The following is a 17,763-nucleotide window of genomic DNA, read 5'->3' on the forward strand; positions in this document are numbered from 1 at the left end:
TTCTCTGCCGCCCCTTTTTCAGCCCCAGCCATCTTCAGCCTGGGGTGGGCATCGGAGGACAGCCTCTGCCTGTTTTGGGTCACCCCCATGGACCGAGCACTTTCTCTGACCCAGACACAGGGCTGAGCCTGGCCGAGAGAACCTCATAGAGTGTCGGGGTCTTGGAGCCACAGAACTAGTAATATACATTCCTGGAAAGTACCCATTTTCTTAAATTTAGGGGTGGGGGAGAAATCAGTGAGTAAATCAGTCAGTAATTGAAAATATTTTCTTTCCATTAGAACAAACACAATTACAAAATTTGCATAAGCTTCTAAGAACAATTTGTTTATTTAACCAACACTTAAGTAGCACTGAGTATGTACACAGCATTGTTCTAAGGACTTTACAAATATTAACTCACTCAATTGCCACCCATGAGGGAGATCCTAGTGTTATCCTCGTTTTACAGTGGAGGAGCCTGAGGCTCAGAGAGGTTAAGTGACTTGCCCAGGGTCACACAGCTGGGATGTGGTGGAGCCAGGACTTGAACCCAGGCAGCCTGGCCCAGAATCTTGAACACACCCCCTGAGCTGCACCCACAGACGGATCCACGCTGATGTGAGCGCTGGGCAGCAGTGGGCCCTGGAGTGGGGTGTGGAGTCATCTCCTTGCTCCCCTCTCACGGCCTGGTGGGGCTGGCACTGTCTCTCCCAGCATGTCCCCGCCTCGCTGGCTGGGCCCCCAGCCTGCCTTGTCCACTGTAGGTCCCTCCAGACCATTGGCCACCGGCAGCTCCACCAGGGGGCGCTGTGGTCCCTCGTGAGTCACTACGTGTGCTCTTTCTGCATGTTGGTCTCTGCCTAGCTGTGCCTGCCTGCCTCCCTCCACCAGGGAGGCTAGTATTTTCTATCCTGTGAACACGCCCTGGGCCCTCACTCCTTCTCTGGAAGGGCAGGCACCCATCGGGAGTGGCGGTCAGATTTCCAGAGCAAGGCTGTCCCCAGGAAAGCAGATTTTCTCCCATCTCCTCTTTCTCCTTTTCCTTCTGAAGTAAGACCCCCAGGGCAGAGGAGGGGGGGATGGGATTTGAGGGGTGATGGAAAGCCCGAGAGTCCTCCCTTCACCCAAGTGTCGCCACGCCTGGAGTCCCATCCACACCCCTTCATTTATGTCTTGTTGGCTTTGACCATTTTTTAAAATTATGCACAGAAAAAGCCGTGGACTGGGTTCCGGTCCAGACTGCCTTGCTTGAGTCAGTTCCTCTCTCTGGACCTCCGTTTTCCCGACTGTGAAATGGGGCAGAGTGGGAGGCGTGTTACAGCCGCTCACCACCACTGCAGTAGAAATAACAGGCGCTAACAGACACTGTGCCAGGCGCCGTGTTCAGGGTTGTGAATGCGTGGGGGCCGGTTCTCAGCCCTGGCCGCCCCCAGAAACCTGAGGGGCTCTGGGAAGCGCTCATGTCCAGGCCACACTAAGAGCCCGACTCAGTCGGCTTGGGGTGGGCCTGGGCATCGAGATTTTTAAAGCTCCCAGGCAGGTTCTCACATGCAGCCAGGGCTGAGAGCCAAGGCATTAGATCATTTAATCCTCAAGATCATTAGATCATTTAATCATTTATACCCACTCTGTGAAGTGGGTTCTGTTATCCCACTTTTTACAGATGAAAAAAATGGAGACACAGAAACGTTGAGAAATTTGCACGAGGCCTCATCATTAGAAGATAGCAGGGCTGAGATTTGAACGCAGATCTGTCCAGCTCAGTTCATACGCTCCTAGGGAAAGAAGGGTCATTTGGTTTCCTGCTGTGTCCTCTGGTCCTCCAAAAGCCATGGAAGGCCAAGGCTGAGGCCCAGAGAGGTGTAGGGACCTATCCAAAGTCACACAGCAAGTCATCAGCTGGAATACCCAGGCCGGGGCCACAGAGTTGGTGGGAGTTGGGGGGCAGGCCTCTGCTGGGCAGGAGTACTGGGAGGGACACATCTTAGGCCTCCTCTCTCCCTCCTCCACCTCCCAGGAACCATCTGGCTGAAGCCGCCGCTCTGTACAGCCTCATGGACGAGCAGCTGCATGTCCTGGTCACTGCGTCCAACCACCTCCTGGGGAGGCTGGAGCTCCGCGTCCGCCTGGGCCACCTGGAAGCTGCCATCCGCCAGGTGAGAGGAGAGGCCTGCCTGGGGGAGGCGGGGCTTCTGCCTGGCCACCCTCCACAGGAAAGGCCCTGCTCCAGGCCGTGCCCCAGCCAGGCACTTTGCTCTGGTGTCAGGACACGAGGTTGGCAGTTCTCCAAGGGCCAGGCAGGCATCCTTGGGACATGGCACATGACGTGACTCTCAATAAGTGCTTCATGGGTAAAGACCTAACCCCAGGGCCGGCCCCGTGGCGTAGTGGTTAAGTGCGCACGCTCCGCTGCTGGCGGCCTGGGTTCGGATCCCGGGTGCGCACCGAGGCACCGCTTGTCAAGCTATGCTGTGGCCGCATCCCATATGAAGTGGAGGAAGATGGGCACAGATGTTAGCCCAGGGCCAGTCTTCCTCAGCAAAAAAAGAGAGGAGGATTAGCATGGATGTTAGCTCAGGGCTGATCTTCCTCACAAAAAAAAAAAGACCTCACCCAAAGCTGCGCTTATTGAATACCAACTGTGTACCGAGGCTGGGCCAGCGCCTTTGCTGAACAGATCTGGGTTGAAATCTCAGAAGATGCGTACATCGTCGCTTTCCAGCCCTCCCTTACCAGCAATGTGGGAAAGGTGCCAGGATTTCCCCTACTCCCAGATGAGAAAACCAGGGCCGGAGACCTTCATGACGTCACCTGCCAGGGCCGCACACCTGGGGGCCTGATCTTGGAGCCACACCTGGCACCACTTGTCTGATGCCTACAACAGCGCATCCCTTCCTGTTGGGCCTGTGGAGCACGGTGCGCTCTGGAGCCAAGTGGCCTGGTTCTGGTCTTGGCTCCGGCACTTGCTGGCAGTGTGACCGTAGACAAGTAATTCGACTATTCGGTGCCTCGGTTTCCTCACCTGTTAAATGGGGGATAATATTAGTGCCCGCCACACTGGGCTTTGTGAGGATGAAGTGAGTGAATACACGCTCTGTAAGAGAGAGCCCAGAACAAGAAGGGGCTTCTGCTCGTGGGTCAAGAGCCGTTTTGCACCGTCTGTCCCTCACTGAACCCTCACGTCTACCCCATTTTGCCACTGAATGAACTGAGGCCCAGAAAGGGGAAGTGGCTTGCCCAGTTCACGGTGAGTTCATGGCAGGCCCATGCACCTTCCTCTACAGCGGGCAGCTTTTCTCCAGCCCTGTTTGCACGCCCCCAGGGACGAGGAGCTCATCACTCCTGAGGCTGCCCCTTTTATGATTGGTGGCACTGCGTGGGTAGAGTGAGCTGAAATTTGCCTCCCTGTGACTCATTCAGGCAAGCGTGCACTGAAGGCCTACTGTGTGCGGGGCACTTGCTGGCCAGGCCAGGTGCCCCCGGGGGTCCACTCGGGGAGCCCTCTCCCGTTTGGATATTTGAAGAACGTGACAGAGCCCTCCCCAGGTTGTGTCTTCTCCCCCAGACCTGGGAGGGTTTCCATCCAGGCCAATGGCTCAGGCCCAGCCACGGAGTGACTGAGACAAGAAGACCCCAGCCTCCCCGGAAGGCAGGGAGCTGGCCAGGGACGTCTCCCAGCAGCCCCCTCATGTCCAAACTCCTCTCCCCCACCCCAGGTCAGCCACTGGATGGAGCAGGAAGGAGGCCGGTGCCTGCATGCGCTGACCCCCCAGGACGGAAGCTTGGAGATGGTGGAGAAAGCCCACGCCGAGTTTGAGGACTTCTTCCTGCAGGCTGCAGTGTGTTCCTGAGACTGAGGAGCAGGACTGGAGCAGATGGAGGGGGTGTAGAGGGGGCAGTGGAGAGGGCGGCTGCCTAGGACGGCACTGCAGAGGTGGGAAAGTGCGAGGAAGCTTCCAGAGACAGCGAGGAGACCAGCTTGGATCACAGAGGGTTCAGCTTACATGTGACCTTCTCCAGGAAGCCTTCCTGGACCACCATGTCCAAAGATGACCAATCTCAGAGTCTCTGGAGGGCTTCTTAAAATGCAGATTCCAGGGTCCCACCCTGGACCTGTTAAGTCAGCCTCACGGACCAGGGGCAGGGAATCTGCATCCTTGACATGTTGGGCCCTGGGACACGGTGGTTCAGCTTCCATTTCAGCCCTCAGGGGACTCCCAGGCCAGTGGGGGATGGGGGCGGGGGACAAACAAGGAAACAAAGGGAGAGCTGTGGGGACAGGAAGACTTTGGGGTCAGGGGAGTTTTCAGAAAGAAGTGAAACTAAGCAGAGTCCCAGCTAGAGAAAGTGAACAGCCTGGGCAAAGGCCTGGGACCCCATTGTAAATGGGGAAACTGAGGCTCAGAAGTCTCATAACTCAGCAGCGGGGCAGCGGGCGGTTCCTGACCTCTGGGGGAGGCCTCGGCTGAGGCAGGAACTGAGTGGACACCCCCCTCCCCACTCAGGCCCAGTACCGCCGCGGCCTGGAGCTGTCCAAGCAGGCGGCCCAGCTGGGAGCTGCTGCTGGAGGGGCGGGAGAGGCAGCGGGACCAGAGTTCCCGGAGCTGACAGCCTTCGCCGCCACCCAGCGGGCCTTCCAGGCCAAGCTGACCCACTTCTACATGGCGGCCGAGCGGCAGCGCACAGACCTGGAGACGCTGCTGCACCTGCGCCGCTTCTGCAGGAAGGTGAGCCTCGTGGCGCACCTGCACAGACACCCCACCCCCACGGGCTCCGCAGGCCGGGGTGGGGGCAGGGAGCGGCCTGGACACGGCACTCTGCTCGTTGCATGGTTCATTCCCACAGTCCCGTCACGGGGAGAAGGCATTACCCACATTTTCCAGAAGGGAAACAAGGTTTGAGAGGTTAAGTCAGCCTCCTAACCAGGTCCGGCTGACCCTTGACCCCAGCTTGACCAGGCAGCCTCCCAGTGACCCAGATTTCAGCCCTCAATGGACCCTCAGGAATCACCTGCGTCTTAAACTTTGGAGTTAGGGGAAGGAGCCTGGGGATTTCTTAGGATCCGATGAAAGCCGTGGACTTGCTCTCCACACACAGATCTCTGTGGCAACTTCAGACCAGGCTAAGAACCTTGATCTCGTCCCGCCCAGCTGTTGCGGGGTTGGAGAAAAAGGATCAGAGAAGGGCTGTCACTTTGACAAGGTCACACAGCAAGCCCATGGCACCATGCGAGTGCTCTTTCCCGTCCTCACCTTGCCCTGCACAGGGTGGGGGAGCTGGGGAAGGAGGGCACAGTGGGCTGAGGGTGGGCCCAGCGGCTGCTCTGAGCACCCTCAGAACAGAGGCCTCACTCTTCGTGGGAACCCAGAGTTTGGCCAGGAGGCAGGAGGAGGGGGTAGCGCTACTGTGTGTGTATGTGGGGGGTGAGCGCAGAGTTGGAGGGAGAGGCAGGAGGAACTGCATTACTTTGCATCCTCTGTCTCCCGGCAACCCAGTGTGGCGAGGTTGATCAGCCCTATTCTACAGATGCGGAAACTGAGGCCCAGAGATGGGAAGGACATTGCCCAAGGCCACACAGAGAGCTGGGAGTTGAACACAGAGGTGTCCATGCCCCATAACATGCCCTATATTTTTCTCCAGAGGTTAGGGGGGATGGCAGCCAATTCCCATGTCCGAGCAGCATGGGGATGGTGAAGGTTACGTGACTTTTCTGAGGGCAGCCCATGTATCGACTGTGTCCTCCATGGCAGGCCCTCCTATAAGCGCTTCACAAACCTTGCCTGACTTAATTCTCACCATATCTTTATGAGGGAGGGGTGCCAACATGGTTTCCATTTTACAGATGAGGAAACTGAGGCCCCAAGAGGAAAGTGGTTCGCAGGAGGTTCCCCAGAGAGTCTGTGGTCCTGCAAGATTTCACTGAAGAGCCCCCACCCTTCCTAAACCCATGTGGCTCAAACTCCTCATTTTTCCGATGGGGAAACTGAGGCCTAAAGGGACCAGGGAGCGGCCTGTGAGAGCTGTAACCCAGCCGGGGCAAGAACCCACGTCTCTGGCCCTGGCCCAGTGCCCTCAGCTGCCCCTCACACTCACCACCAAGGAAAGAGCTGGGAAGAGCCTGACCTAGCACACAGGGCACAGAGAACACAGGAGGCTTCAGAGGGCAGCGGGAGGGACCCCGGTCAGCTCACGCCTGGGGCGGTGGAAGGACAAGCCACTTTCTATCTCTCTGGGGTGGCGGGCAAAGGGGACAGATGTGGGCAGTGACAGTGGAGGATCCCCCACTCCCAGCGGTACAGCGGAGAGCGAGGTGGTGGCCAGATGTGAGATTTAGAGTCAAGGGTGACTTATGCCTGCAGGGGCTGTGTGACCTCAACCACAGTCCTCACTGCTCTGGGCCTCGGCTCCTCATCAATAACAACGATAATGATAATAATAACAACCAATGCTTACAGAGCTCTTGTTATGCACCGGGCCCTGTTCCAGTCATTTCACATATCATTTTGTCATGTCAACCCTATGAGGCAGGGTTTATTATGCCCATTTTACACACGAGGAAACACAGAGAGGTCAAATAACTCACCCAGGGTCACACAGCCAGGAAGTGGCAGAGCTGAGATTCAAACCCAGATCATCTGGCTCTGTGCAGCCTTGCCAGGTAGGGAGAGAATTAATTTACATGTAACTAACCCCTGGCTTTGCTCAAATTTGGAATTATTATTATTGACATCCATATCATTATTATCATTAGTAGTAGTGGGAGTGCTGGTAATGCCTCATGGGCTAAGGGTGACCGGAAGCTTCTCTGCCTTGCTTACTAATTGCAGCCCCATTGGGGGCTTTGCACTTGCTGTTCCCTCAGCCGGGAACGCTCTTCCCTGCTAGCGGCTGGCTTCGTGTCTTTCTTCAGTGCTCGGCTCGCACGTCCCCTCCTCCCCGAGCTGACAGCAGTGCCTGCCCCCACTCTCTCTTATCGCCCTGTGTTTATCACTTCCTGGTGCCCTTTGTGATCTGAAACTGTGCTGCTGCTTCGTCACTTGCTTGTCCCTTGTCTGTCACCTGTGGGGTGAGCTCCCCGAGGCAGCAGCAGGGGCTGACGGGTCCTGGTCCTGTCCACAGTGCCCGGCACGGGGCCGGCACCCAGGGGGGCTCAGTAAAGCTGCGGATGACTGGCCCAGTGAAGGGAGGAAGAGAAGGCGTTAGGAGAGGAAGGCAGGCTGGGGTGCGTGTGAGAAGGTGGAGTCTGACCCACACCTAGAAATGGCGCAGGAGGTGGCAGGCCGACCCTGAGGCCCACGGTGGCCATCTCCCGCTGTTTGCCCCAGGCAGGCCCCTTCTCCTCTCCAGCCCGGAATTTTAATCCGCACAGCAGGGGGTTGGGCAAGATGATTTCTGAGGTGCTGTCCATCTCTGTCTAGCTCGGCTTGGAAGATCGAGTCCCAGACACACACACACACAGGACAGCCCAGCGCTGGGCTCAGCCCCTGGCGGAGGGCACGTGGGCAGCAGCTTTGGCACTAAATAATAATAACACGATTGTGCCGCTCACGGAGATTTATGGAGCCCTTTCCCAGCCATGAGCTCCGTGTGCTTCCTCAAATATGAAGCCATTTATCTCAAGACAATTCCCTTAATCCGCGGAAAGATGGTTTCCTCGGAGAAAATGGTTCTCCAATACCACAGCCTAACAGCTCGCTGTCGGCTCCTAAATTAATGGAGAGAAAGATTATGTTTTTTACAAGCTGCTGGGAACGTGTTGACTCCTTTGCAGCCTGCAGACGTTTTGTGGGTGACCTAGGGACAGGCGGAATCCCAAAATGGGGCACAGGGGCTGGAGTGAGGGGCCTCAGGGCCTGGGTGGCTGACTGTCGCTGGTGACTGCAGGAGCACTACCCTGCCTGGGCCAGTTTCTCCTGTGCGAGGAGTTGTTTGAAAGATCCTCTCTCGAAAGTCAGACAGATGTGAGTTCAAGTCCCAGCTCCTCATGGCTCTGAGCCTCAGTTTCCTCCTCTGTAGCCTGGGCTGCAGGTACAGTTTCACGTGATCGTGCATGAGATACACAGAGCCTGGCAAATAAACGTTAGCCGGACCCCTCCCTCGGCACCACCCATAAGGGGTTCGTACAATCCAGAATCCACACTTTCACTGCTCAAAAGGCTTTCCGTGATCATCTAGTGCAACCTCCCGTTTCACAGAAGAAACTGAGCACCAGAGAGGAGTAAGTCCTTGCTGGCCCCTAGGTCTGTTAGATGGTGCCAGAAGATCCCAGCACCCCAAGGGTGCTGGGGACAGTTTCCTGCTGGCAGGTGTGTGCCCCGGGAAGAGAGGGAACCCAATGTCACTGTCAGCGGAGGAAATCACGGCCACGCTGAGGGGCCCCTGACATTGCTTGGGCACTTGTTATTAACTCCATCCAGCAATACTTATTCTCCGAGTCCCCTCTCTGCTCGGAGGCACATCCCTGTCCTCACGGAGCCCCACAGCCCACCCCTGGCCTGAGCCCCCACCTCCCTCTCTTCTCGTCTCCCAGATGACCTGGTTCCACATGGACTGTCAGGACCTGATGACCCAGCTCAGGCTGGGCAAGGCCCAGAGGGCCAGCCCTGGGGACCAGCGCCGCCTCCGCCGCTACCTGCAGCGACTGGCGTCCGAGTTCCCTGCTGAGAAGCTCACGGCCATGGGGCTGCAGGTGGCCTCCCTGAGCCAGGAAGACCTGGGCCGGGACCTGTGGGAGGAGGCCTGGGCGAGACTAGAGGAGATCCAGACCCTCCTGAAGAAGGCGTTGGCCCACTGTCCGTGCCCAGCAGGTCCCACTGCCCACTTGGAACTGAGAGGGACAGCTGCCCAGGGCCGGGGTCTGAATGCAGAAGTCACTTCCAAGGGAAGGTGGGACCTGCCCCTCCAGGACTCACTGGGCCTGGAGGGTTCACCAAAATCCCGTTGGCGTCCTTGGGCCCCCAGAGGGGGGCGGAACAGAAATTTCCAGGTGGGCCCTCTGCCCAGGGAAGCCGGCCAGGCTGTAGAGGCTGATGAAGGCGAAGGCCCCCACGAGCCCCTGGATCCTGCCCCTGAGCGATCTCTTGCCGCCCTCTTGTCCTGGCATCAGCTCCCCAGGCAGAATCAGACCCCCCGCCCCACTGGGGGCAGCTTCTCCTCAGAGGGGACAGACTCGCAGACGTCTCTGGAGGACTCACCACAGACAAGTCCCCCTGCCTCCCTCTAGCTGGGAGCCCCACCACTGCACCAGGCTCAGGGGATGCTGGGGTGGGGCCCAGCTGCAGAGGGAGCTGGGAGCCCTGGCCCATCCCATCGCGATGTGGCTCCTGAGCACTCAGTGTGTGTTCAGCCTGTGCTGGGGGAACAAGACCCTGGACCTGCTCCTGGCTCCAGGAGACTCGAGGAAGACCCGACTCACACACACGGAGAGTAGTCAGAGTGAGGTCAGGGCAGGATGCAGTGGAGCACGGGCCGGCTCCACAGGCCCCGGTCTCACTGTGGAAAGAGCTGTTGGTGCAGACCCTCCTGGGGGTCTCAGTCGTAGGCAGGCCAGATGGCCAGCTGGAGTGCAGGGATACGCAGCTTCCCCCTGGTGCACGAGAGGCATGGTTGCCCTCATCCGGAACCACGGGTGGGGAGGTTCGGCAGTGGCTCCTTGCCTTAGGTCCCATGGAAACAGACCCCGAGACAAGGGTTCAAGGGCATGTTTATTTGGCCGTGATCCCAGGAACCACTGGTGGAGGTGTAGGGAGTGAGTCTGGGGAGGGAATAAAGGGTGTTGGTGTCAAGTAAATTACCGCATGCTATTTATTCGCTGGCGCCATTGGCCTTGGGTGAAGAGAATCATCTGCTGGAAGCCAGTTGGTGCCTCCGGAAGGGTAGGGGGGACAGCATGTCTGCTGCCCTCTCTACCCTCTCACTGGGCTCCTCCAACCAGCACGGGCCATCAGTCTCAAATTCAAGGAACCTCACAGTCTTGTCCTTGCACTCCAGAGAGAAGCCTCTCGCCCTCCGGTGTTCTCTGTCTTCCTCCCCTCCCTACCACATCTTCTCGGACTCTGCTGTCCGCTCCTCCCACAGGTCCCCACCTCTCTTTAGGCACAGCCTCTGGTGCCCAGCATCAAAGGCTTCTGCTGGTGGTTGGGGTCAAGACGAGGGTAGGGAGCCACGTCCCCATTCAGCAGGTGGTGCGGGGGGACGAGAGGAAGAGGCCTTTACACATCTGATCTCAGAGTGTCTAGAAGACTGCCAGCCTCTCACACCGCCCTGCTAGTGCCTCCCCTGAATGACATCATGCTGGAAAGTGCGTGCCCCCGTCTCTGCTGTAGGATGCATTACCGAGACGGCCACCTGGCAGCCCAGCCCTGGAATTTTCCTGGCTCTGGGAAGAGGGTGAGGCACACATCCTCCCACAAATGAAGCTGTGGAAGAGAGGGAGGCAGGACTGGAACAGGCTTATAATGACAAACAGGGTTTCTCAGGAGTCAGCAGACAGCCACACAAACCTCAACACCCACAACGGCTTCGAGAACCTTCCAAGACTCAAGATTTCATCAAGTGTGGTCTGGGGCCTGTCTGCCTCAGAACCACGAGCAAAGCTGATCAAAGGCAGCTTTCTAGGGGATCCCACCCCGGATAATTAAAATCAGACTGTTGGGGCCAGGAGTGGCTGGAATCTGCATTTGTACCGAACTGCTCAGGTACTTCCCATTGACTCCACGAGGTGGAGGTGCTGTTGGGGAACATTTGGGGCTGGGGTCTGAGCTGGCCCCCACCCAAGCCAGCTCTGGTTCTTGCGTTCCACTCCCCCACCTTCGGTCCAGACAGGCCTGAGGATGCAGGCAGTGTTTGATCAGCCCATCTCCATCCATGCCTGTTGCCTCGGAGGGGAGCCGAAGGCTCTTAAAATGCTGTTGCCACAGCAACAGCATCCAGCCAGTGGGGACCACAGACAGGGAGCCAGGGTACCTGGAGTGCAAGGGTGGAAACAGACTTCTGAGAGACTACAGCTACTGCTAGGGATGAGGGGGGCTGACAAGGGGGAGTGGATGATCCAAGAATCCTTGGGAGGAAGGGGTCCCCAAAGCCACCTTGTGCATCCCTCTGTCTCCAGAAAGAATGGAACCCCAATAACTTGTCTACTCACAGTGGCTGCTGGGTAAGAAAGGGATGCAGAAATGAAATATAATAATATATAAATATAATGAATAACAATAATATTAATTGCTAACATTTATTCTGCATTTTTGTTGTCCTGGCTTGGTGTTAAGCCCTTTACAAGCTTCCCAGGGCTCATTAAATTTTTCACAGCAATTCTGTGAAGCCAATACTGATTTCCTCTCTTTTTACTAGAGAGACTCAGGAGGTTTGGTGGTGTCTTTCCCAGTGCCACGCAGTGAGTGGCAGAGCTGGGACTTCATACAACACTGATAGTTCAGACCCACCCTCGGACAAGCCTGGGCTAGTTGCTGGTTCTGCAGTGGCCACGGGCTTGGTCCCCTCAGCGGTCCTGCTGTGCCTGGCCACTGCCGTGTACCCATGGGCCTTGGCTGGGCTGGGCTCGGGCCTTCGGGCAGCACGTACGTCCCATTTTCTATAGCATGCGAAGCAGTGTTGCACAGTGGTCAGTCACGCGGCTCTGGAGTCGGATGGACCAGGTTCCTGCCCAGGCCCCACACCTCACAGGCTGTGAGTCCTTGCCCAAGTTCTGCTACCTCTCTGTGCCTCGGGTTCCTCACCCGTGACATGAGAATAATCAGACTTCAGAGGCTTGCTGTAAGTATTAAGTGATTTAATATATGCAAAGCCCTTGGAAAGCTGCCTGGAACCTAGTAAATACGTTGGCGCCAGCCCGGCCAGCCACTGCTTTCATTCCTGACAAGTCACGGAAGACATTTCTCCAGAGGCCACCAATAAATTCCCAAAGAGTTTTTTCTCTTTGAATCGTGTGAATTCCCTAATTCGTTTTCTGGATCCCACGTTGTCTCTCGAAGGCCAAAGAGACCTGATTTATTGACTTTTGCCCTAACTTGCCCATGGTGGGGGCGTGCTGTGGCCTCCCTGGAGGTTCCCCACTAGTGACAACAAAGCTTTGCATCAGCAAAGCCTCAGCCCCTAAGAGGCTGCTCTGAGGAGGCAGAAGTACAGTGTCTCTCTGTGGGATTTTATGGGAAGTATGCAGCCTGTTCTGGTGGGAAGAAGATGGGGCTGACAGGGAACCCCAAGTCTGGCACTGACACATCTATGAATGTCCCACTGAGATGGGAGCCCTTATTTCAAGCTCAAGGGGTTGGTGGGCTAGAGGTGGTAGGAGGAGCATGGCCTGGGGGTCAGGGACCTCATGTGCCACTTCTGCCCTGTTGCTGACTGCCTGCGTGACCCCAGGCAGGTTGCTTCCCCTCTCTGGCCCTCAGTTTACCCTCTCTGTGCAATGGGGACCATGGATGGATAAGGATCTTTCTCATCTTTGGAATCAGAGAGCCCTGCCTTTGCATCCAGGCTTAACAGCCTGGTGACTTTGAGCAGATGGCTGCCTCTCACGTTTCCCCATCTGTCCAGTGGGTTTGTCAAGCCTGCTGAGCCAGGATGATAAGATCTCGGGATCCCTGAGCTCCACACCAGACCTTTTTCCTCTCCAAAGGGGTGTCTGTCTGGTGAAGGAGCAAAGCCCGAGAAATCCCCTGGCTAGAGGCATGAGGCAGAGGTAGGACTGAGCCCAAATAGGAGTTGAGCATGTCACAGTTTACAAAGTGCTCTTCTGTCCCTCCATTTCCTCATCCGATATTCACTACAACCCTGACGGTGCCAAAGTCACACCCTAGGATGTCCCCATTTTATAGGTGGGGAGACTGAAGACTGGAGAGGGGAGGTGACTCACCTAAGGTCACACCGCAAGAAAAGGGATGGAGAAGGGGAAACCTCAGAATCTGCACCCGGTTCTGATCAGTGCCAACTCCAGGATAGCAGATGAGCCTCTATCTTGTCAGCCCTCTGAAGCGGGCGCCTCGCCCCCTCATGCCCTCAAGTTACCGGCACCAGACCCAGATAGGACAGCTGGCCGGGTCAGGGCACAGGTCGCCCTCATAAAACAGAGAGATTTGTCCTCTGGGGGCCGTGAACTGGCGTCCAGCCCAGGACAAAGCCGTCTGGCTCCAAACTCCACCCTCTCCCAGTTGAAAAATAGCTCTTTGAGGTCAGAGTCAGTGGGTCCCCTGGAGAATAAGTGCTCTGGCTGGGCGCCAGGACTCCTGGGGTCTCATTCTCCTCCATCTGGGGCATGATGTGGGGCCCTGGGTGAACCACTGCACTTCCTCAGGCCTCACTTTCCTCGTTTGTGAAATGGGGGGATTGGACCAGACCAGGCGTGGCACACTGGTGTCATCTTGTGTGTGGCACTCCTGTCTGCCCTCCCAACCCTGCCCCTCTCTGTGCACTGGCCATCCATCAGGCGCCCAGGCTGGAGACCCGCAAGGTGTCCTTGAACTTCCCTGTAGGCCCTAAATCCACCCCCTAATCTCTCTCTAATCTTCCACTTGTCTCTCCCTCCACCTTCCCCACCTCATCGCAGCCCCCATCCTCTCCCCTGGACAGCTGAAACAGTATCCTCGATCGTCTTCCTGCAGCCACGTGGGCCCCCTTTCGTCTGTCCTCCGCAGAGAAACTAGAGGGACCTTTGCAAAATGTAAATAATGTCAGTTCCCACTTAACACTGAACAATGGCATCCCATGGCTCTCCAGGTACCCCACCCCCACCCCCTGGCTGGGATCTACAGAGCCCTGTGTGATCAGGCCTCCACCCACCACTCTAGCCTCACCTTATTCCCCAATCTCCATGTTCCCTGAGTCCTGGCAACGCTGACTTCCTCTTAGTTCCTCAGCCATTCCAGGCTCTTTCTGAGGTCAAGTTCTCCTAGAAGCAGACTTGGAGATGAGGATTCAGGTGCAAGTGATTTGTGGAGGAGGCAATCACGAGAGATGCCAGCAAGGGAAGAGGGAAGCAGGACAGAGAAGGGAAGGAGGCCCAGGTACAATTTAGACCAAGTCCCAGCCTCTCCCTGGTCATGTGGGGAACTCTGCAGGGTATCTTCCGCCTCCGAGGCCCTTCAGGCTCTCTGCGAAAGCGTGCTGCACAGAGCAGGGTCCACTAGCCTGAGGTGGTCCTTGGAACAGAGCTGCAGGTGTGGGCCCATGGAAGACAACGTTCTGTATTAAGAATATAGAGAAAGCGCTCAACTAAATAATAATTTTTAAAAATTCCAATTTAAAAATAGGCAAAGGATCTGAATAGGCATTTCTCCAAAGAAGACGCAAAAAAATGCCAATAAGCATCAACATCATTAGCCATCGAGGAAATGCAAATTAAAACCACAATGAGATACCACTTCATATTCACTAGGATGGCTAGAATCAAAAAGTCAAATAATAACAAGTGTTGGCAAGGATGTGGAGAAATTAAAACCCTCATACACTGCTGGTGGGAATGTAAAGTGGTGTAGCTTTTTAGGAAAATACTTTGGTAGTTCCTCAAATGGCTAAACATCAAGTTACCATATGACTCAGAAATTCCACTTCTAGGTATATACCCAAGAGAAATGAAAACATATGTCTACACAAAAATTTGTACATGAAGCCTTATAGCAGAATCATACATAATAGCTGAAAGGTAGAAGCAACCCAAATATCGATCAACTAATGAATGAATAAACAAAATCTAGTACATCCATACGATGAGATATTATTCAGCCATAAGAAGGAATGAAGTCACTTCTAACTTATTCTATGAAACAAACATTATCCTGGTACCAAAGCCAGATAAAGTCATCACAATAAAAGAAAATTACAGGCCAATATACCTTATAAACGTAGGTGCAAAAAACCTCAATAAAATACTAGCAAACCAAACACAACAGCATATTAAAAGAATTATACAGTGTGACCAAGTGGGATTTACCACAAGGATGCAAGGGTAGTTAAACATAAGAAAAGCAATCAATGTAATATACCACCTTAATAAAATGAAGGGGAAAAATCATGATCATCTCAATTAATGCAGAAAAGACATCTGACAAAATCTAACACTCTTTCGTGATTTAACAAAACACTCAGAAAACTAGAAATAGAAGGGAACTCACTCAACGTGATGAACGACATTGATGAAAAACCCAGAACAAACATCAAACTCAATGGTGAAAGACTGAAAGATTTCCTGCTAAGATCAGGACCAACACAAGGATGCCTGTTTTCATCACTGCTATTCAACATCGTACTGGGAGTTCTAGACAAGAAAATTAGACAAGAAAAAGAAATAAACGACATCCAACTAAACAAAAAAAAGGAGCAATTAGCCAAGAAAAAAAGAGAAAGAAAAGGCATCCAAACTGGAAAGGAAGGAATAAAATTATCTCTATTCACAGATGACATGATCCTATATACCAAAAATACCAGATAATCCACAAGAAAGCTGCTAGAGCTAATAAACAAATTCAGCAAAGTTGCAGGTTACAAGATCAACATACAACAATCAGTTGTGTTATCACACACCAGCAATGAACAATTTGAAAAGGAAATTAAGAAAGTAATTCCATTTACACAAGTGTCTAAGGAATAAGATACTTAGGAATAAATTTAACCAAGGTGGTGAAAGACGTAAACGGAAAACTACAAAAAATTGCTGAGAGAAATTAAGAAAGACCTAAATTAATGGAAAGACATCCACATTCATGGATAGGAAGACTTAACATTGTTAAAATGTCAATACTACCCAAAGCGATCTACAGATTCAAATATCAAAATTCTAACAGCCTTTTTTGCAGAAATAGAAAATCCCATCCTCAAATTCACATAGAATTGCAAGAGGTCCCAAATAGCCAAAACAGCTTGAAAAAGAACAAACCTGGAGGACTCAGTTTCCACTTTCAAAACTTACTACAAACCTACAGTAATCAAAACAGTGTGGTACTGCCATAAGGCTGGTTACACATCTGGACAGATGAAATTGAATTGAGAGTCCAGAAATAAACCCACACATCTTCAGTTTTCCACAAGGGTGCCAAGTCTGTTCAACAGAGAAAGAATAGGCTCTAAAGCAAATGGTGTTGGAACAAGTGGATTTCCACATGTAGAAGAATGAAGTTGGACCTCTACGTCACACCATATACAAAAATTAACTCAAATGGATAAAAAACCTAGATGTAAGAGCTAAAATTTAAAAACTCAGAAGAAAACATTAGGGGTAAATCTTCATTTGGCAATGGAGTCTTGGATATGACACCAAAAGCATGAGCAACAAAAGTAAAAAATTGGTAAATTGGACTTCATCAAAATTAAAAATTTTTTGTACATCAAAGGACATTATCAAGAAACTGAAAAGACAACCTACAGACTGGGAGAAAAATATTCATAAATCATATATATGAAAAAGATTTAATATCCAAAATATATAAAGAACTCCTACAACTCAGCAACAGAAAGACAAGCAACCCAATTTAAAAATGGATAAAAGAACTTGAATAGACATTGCTCCAAAGAAGATATACAAATGGCCAACAAGCACATGAAAAGATGCTCAACATAATTAGTCATTAGGGCAATGCAAATTAAAACCACAATGAGATACCACCACACACCTACCAGGATGGCTATAATCGAAGCAGCAGAAAATAACAAAAGTTGGTGAGGATGTAGAGAAATTGGAACCCTCCTGCATTGCTAGTGGGAATGTAAAACGGTACAGCCCTTGTAGAAAACATTTTGGTGGTTCCTTAAAAAGGAAAGCATAAAATGACCCAGAAATTCCACTCATAGGTATATACCCAAAAGAATTGAAACAGAGACTGCAACAGATACTTGTATGCCAATACTCATTGTGGCATTATTCACAGTAGCTAAAAGGGGGAAATCACTCAAGTGTCCATCAAGGGTGGTATACACATACAATGGAGTATCATCCAGCTATAAAAAAGAATGAAGCTCTAATACATGTTACAATATGAATGACCTTTGAAAATATTATTCTAAATGAAATAAACCAGACAAAAAGGACAAATATTATATGATTCCATTATGTGAAATATCTAGAATAGACAAACTGATAGTGACATAAAGTAGGTTAGAGGTTAGTAGAAGAAGGGGGAATGGAGAATCATTGTTTAATCGGTACAGAGTTTCTGTTTGGGGTGATGAAAAGTTTTGGAAATAGGGGCCAGCCCGGTGGCGTAGTGGTTAAGTGCACGCGCTCCGCTGTCGGCAGCCCGGGCCCAGATCCGGGCGCACACCGACGCACCGCTTGTCAGGCTGTGCTGTGGCGGTGTCCCATATAAAGTGAATATAAAGTGGAGGAAGATGGGCACAGATGTTAGCCTAGGGCCAGTCTTCCTCAACAAAAAGAGGAGGATTGGCATGGATGTTAGCTCAGGGCTGATCTTACTCACGCACAAAAAAAAATTTTGGAAATAGTGGTGATGGGTGCACATTATGAATGTAATTAATGTCACTGAATTATACATTTCAAAATAGTTAAAATGGCAAATTTTATGTTATATATGTTTTGCCACAATAAAATTTTTTTTAATTTTTTGTTTATTGCAGTAACATTGGTTTATAACATTGTATAAATTTCAGGTGTACATCATTATACTTCTATTTCTGCATAGATTACATCATGTTCACCACCCAAATACTAATTACAACCCATCACCACACACATGTGCCGAATTATCCCTTTTGCCCTCCTCCCTCCCCGCTTCCCCTCTGGTAACCACCAATCCAATCTCTGTCTCTATGTGT

General features: G+C 52.6%; 1 protein-coding gene across 1 annotated transcript in view; it reads left to right on the forward strand.

Annotated features, from left to right (window-relative positions):
- Positions 1 to 9,790, forward strand: part of KIAA1755 (KIAA1755 ortholog) — a 43,101-nt gene extending 33,311 nt beyond the window's left edge. Inside the window, exons 13-16 of the mRNA XM_058562173.1 lie at positions 2,000 to 2,138; positions 3,699 to 3,821; positions 4,488 to 4,709; positions 8,513 to 9,790. Of these exons, the coding sequence (XP_058418156.1) occupies positions 2,000 to 2,138; positions 3,699 to 3,821; positions 4,488 to 4,709; positions 8,513 to 9,205 (1,177 nt within the window). The 3' untranslated portion in view covers positions 9,206 to 9,790. The remainder of the gene's footprint in view (positions 1 to 1,999; positions 2,139 to 3,698; positions 3,822 to 4,487; positions 4,710 to 8,512) is intronic.
- Positions 9,791 to 17,763: the final 7,973 nt, after the last annotated feature.

Source organism: Diceros bicornis, chromosome 19, assembly GCF_020826845.1.
Source record: "Diceros bicornis minor isolate mBicDic1 chromosome 19, mDicBic1.mat.cur, whole genome shotgun sequence".
Taxonomy (NCBI): domain Eukaryota; kingdom Metazoa; phylum Chordata; class Mammalia; order Perissodactyla; family Rhinocerotidae; genus Diceros; species Diceros bicornis.